Source organism: Sinocyclocheilus anshuiensis, unplaced genomic scaffold (assembly GCF_001515605.1).
Source record: "Sinocyclocheilus anshuiensis isolate Anshui unplaced genomic scaffold, SAMN03320099.WGS_v1.1 scaffold989, whole genome shotgun sequence".
Lineage (NCBI taxonomy): Eukaryota > Metazoa > Chordata > Actinopteri > Cypriniformes > Cyprinidae > Sinocyclocheilus > Sinocyclocheilus anshuiensis.
Window position 1 is genome coordinate 528874 of NW_015554143.1, and position 3875 is coordinate 532748.

The 3875-nt window shown below is 43.1% G+C and overlaps 1 protein-coding gene across 1 annotated transcript in view; it reads right to left on the reverse strand.

The window, feature by feature from the left end:
- LOC107670552 (forkhead box protein K2-like) overlaps positions 1-3875 on the reverse strand; it is a 21959-nt gene that overhangs the window by 3399 nt on the left and 14685 nt on the right. Inside the window, exons 6-8 of the mRNA XM_016463192.1 lie at positions 2809-2990; positions 2175-2420; positions 915-1094 (exon numbers count right to left, since the gene is read on the reverse strand). Of these exons, the coding sequence (XP_016318678.1) occupies positions 915-1094; positions 2175-2420; positions 2809-2990 (608 nt within the window). The remainder of the gene's footprint in view (positions 1-914; positions 1095-2174; positions 2421-2808; positions 2991-3875) is intronic.

The following is a 3875-nucleotide window of genomic DNA, read 5'->3' on the forward strand; positions in this document are numbered from 1 at the left end:
TGTTTCCTGTCAGCTCAATGTTTGAGTGGACTCTGCTGTTCCGATGAGCATGAATGGTATACGAGTGGAGTGACTGAGCGGAGCGCACACACATAGAGCGGATAATACGCAGAGCGTCACACCACGTGAAAGTGAATCCTGAGCGGTGAACTAATTTTCGGCAGCCGGAATTTCAGTGCATCTCTAATTATTGGCAACATCAGAAATGGATATTATATAATAGCTGCTTTAATGAACATTTTAGCAATTTAAAAATATTAAAAAAATATTTTTTTACACTGCACCCCGGTTGGGAAACACTGATCTAACCTAACCTCAGCTAACCCTAACCTTACCGTAACCCACATTAAATCAGCCACCAGGGGCAGCATTTCATATCTTCAAAGCAGAGGCTCTTCATCCTGGTCCTGGCGACCCCTGCTCTGCACAGGTCTCATGTGTCTTTTATTTAACACACCTGATTGAGATCATCAGCTCGTTAGGAGAGACTCCATCAAAGCCACAGGAAGGCAAGTTACGCTTTTCCCAATGGTAAGCACTAACGACCCTCACATCTCCTGATAATAAGACCATCTCTGAGCGCAGTGTCAGACACCAGGACCAGGACCCAAAACCACGGATTTAAAGGCAAAGATGTCTCTAATGAAATATACTAGTGCTGCTCAACTGCAGCAAAATCATAATTACAATTATTTTAATACTGAGATCATGATTATTTAGCAGGACGTGTGGGTGTAAAGGAAAGGGGTGCGTTAGATTTGTAACTGAAGACAAAAATATGTCAACACTGTAGTTGAAAACAAGCAGCCAGCTCTAATCAATGTACTAAGCTATGCCACAAATTCTGATAAAAGGTTGTAGTTATAATGTGAATATGGAGAGATAAGTTGACAGCGCTGAGGCTGGTTCCTGACCCGTGTTGCTGACAGCAGTGACCACATGCGTCCCGTTCTGAGTGATGGCTTTGACAGGCAGCTGATGCTGGCCCACCGGAGCCTTCTGCAGGATAGTGACCGTCTGTACGGGGCAAGACTGGACAACACGACCCGAGCCCAGAGAGCTGGCTGTGATAGCAGGCACCGGCTCCACTTTCACTGAGAAAAACATCATGAACAGCATTAAAGAGGAGCAATGATCCCTCTGATGACTGGTTATGTACATCCAGCGAGTCTTATCGCACAATAAACCCCTTCACGAGGATCCACAGGCTGGATATACATCATTACACGGCTACGTGCCACATAAGTAAAGAATATGCTTGCTACGATAGACGGTGTTTTCGGTTATGCCGGTGTTAAGCCGCAACACCGGTTACGTCATTTGCCTACTGCGGCACCGCCCCCACGGTCGGTTTGATTTTTTTATAGTAACAAAAATCATTTAGCCTAGTTCAGTTAGAGGACAGACACTTTTAAAAACTAAACGCTCAATACAGCGTGCCGAACCGAGCTTGAACGAGTCAGATTGTATTCATCACGTGAGGAGAGTGAGTCGAGCTGACTGACACGAGTGAGCTGAGAAACACAAGACGGTGGCAGAAGATTGTTTAGAAAGGAAATGCAAAGGCACCTGTTTGGCAATATTTTAGATTTGGAAAAGCCTATTGACTGGAAGTTTTTTTTAAACATTCGTTTCTTATTTATTTGGTTCCACAGTGTTTGCTGATTACTTTATTTAAACTTTGTGTATTTTATTTATTTTATTTTACATCAAGGTGTATATGCCGTGCCTCCAAGCTTTCTTATTCGTTTTGCTAATAAACGTTCTGTTTCTTATTTATTTGGTTCCACAGTGTTTCCTGATTTTCAGTTTTATATACCTATTTAAACTTTGTGTAAGTAAGTAATTTGTTATTTTATTAGGCATAAGCCTATATGGTGTATTTTTATTCGTTTTGTTAATAAAAGTTCTGAGTTTGACGTTGTTGTTGCTTGAATTGAATCAACACTGACTGACTGACTGAACAGAGAGCGAGTCTGCACTGAGGTACGACACACGCTTCAGATACTCTAATGAGCGATCGATAATATATACGGCACTGCTATTGATGAGTCGTCATCAGAAATATCAGAGCTCAGAATGTCACAACTGACCAATCAGAATCAAGTATTCCAGAGAGCCGTGTAATAAGATAAAATCATTCATATAATCAATATCCAGGTCAGCGTGCTCACCTCTGAGCTCCTGGTGCTCTCCGTTCTGGTGTGGCTCTGCTTTAGCGATGCTGGACTGGACAAACCCCGGCTCTGCTGCAGACAGTCCGGTCACAGAAACAGCAGGGATCTGGTGCAGCACATGCAGCGTCTGCATCAGGGGCTGCTGGGAGCTGGGAGCGGACACGGCGTAGGTCACAGGTTTGATGGTCTGCGGTAGCTGCCGCTGAACTGTGATGAGAACCGGTTGGGTGTTGAGAGGCGAACCTGTGTGGAACATACGTCATAAAGGACACTACATATTTATAGGCTCATGTATACTTCTGAGTGAACAACAGTAAAAGTGATGCTACAAGGCCCAGGTGCTGTTTTCAAATTAAACAACTGGCAAAAAAGGGAAGAAAAGACCATGTGTTTAAACTTTAAACACATCAGGGCTTCCATAATTTCTCATTAATGAATTTCCATGACTTTTCCAGGCATTTGTGATAACTGGATAAGGATGCTTCAGAATCGATTTGATTCAGACTGATTCAGCAGAGAATCCATCAGGCTGTTTTGTGAACACCGTTGTAGGCCTTATACTCCATAACAAATTTCCTATAGTGGTCTTTATTTCAGCAGAGGTTTAACTCGTGCATGAGGATGATCTTACCTGGAGCATTCTGAGCAATGACTGCTAGTTTGGGCTGAACGGCGTGAGCGTGAGGGGAGGCAGGCGTGGGCTCGGGGTCCACAGGAACAGGTGAGCCCTCTCTTGATAAGCTGTCTGGAGTCTGAACGCCGCTGGAGTGAGCTGACAGCACCCCCGTGTGGTTAGGAGATGCTGGAGCGCTCCTGAGATGCAGTGGGAACACAATCACATCAATCAAGAGACCATAAAAATTATGAGACCATAATCCTATTTTAGTAGAGGTGTAACGATTCACTTGTTTTCTCGATGCATCGATTACAAACCCTGACGATGCAATGCATCGAACTTGAAACATGGACTTCTGAATCGTCGATTTCGGACTTTAATCGATTTAAAACACTAAGAATCGAATGAATCGTGATTTCTATAGCGATTCAATGCTTTCAAAATATATACACATTAAATGACTACAAGCAGGAATTAATGGAGAGCTTGAACAGTGTTCGTGCCTCACATCTCTCCTTCACGGGCTCGCTCTCCGCTCGTCTCACTGATGTGTGACCTCTCCGGAGGACTCGTGGCCAGTAATGCTAAAGTGAAGTAGTTTGACTTTTCTGTAGTTATTCAATGGCTCTCGGCATCTTACCGACGACATTACCTGAGCAGTCGAAGGCTGCGCATTTACTGCATGGACGGAGCAGAAATGTAAGTGTCGAAAGCATACGCACCGTTCCATTGAATGATAAATGTTTTAACAATGTCCTTCAACCGAATGTACGAAGAACACTGTTAAAATAACCACAGCATTAACAACAACCTTGAAATAAGAGCACGAGGTTAATCTGATAATCAGATGCGTGAAAGTAGTTTGTTGCTAGCAAACAGACATCAGCGCATTTCTTTCCGAATCATCATTCGCTGATGGAGAGGAAAAGTTAAATACTATAGCATTTTATTTTATGAAAATGAGATAAAGTTTTCGCACTGAAAGAGAAGTGATCTCGCGCTCAAATAACTTAAGACGTGCCAGGCTATATCTGCAGCTAAGCTGAATAAAAAGCAGAATGAACTGAAACGTTAAGACAATA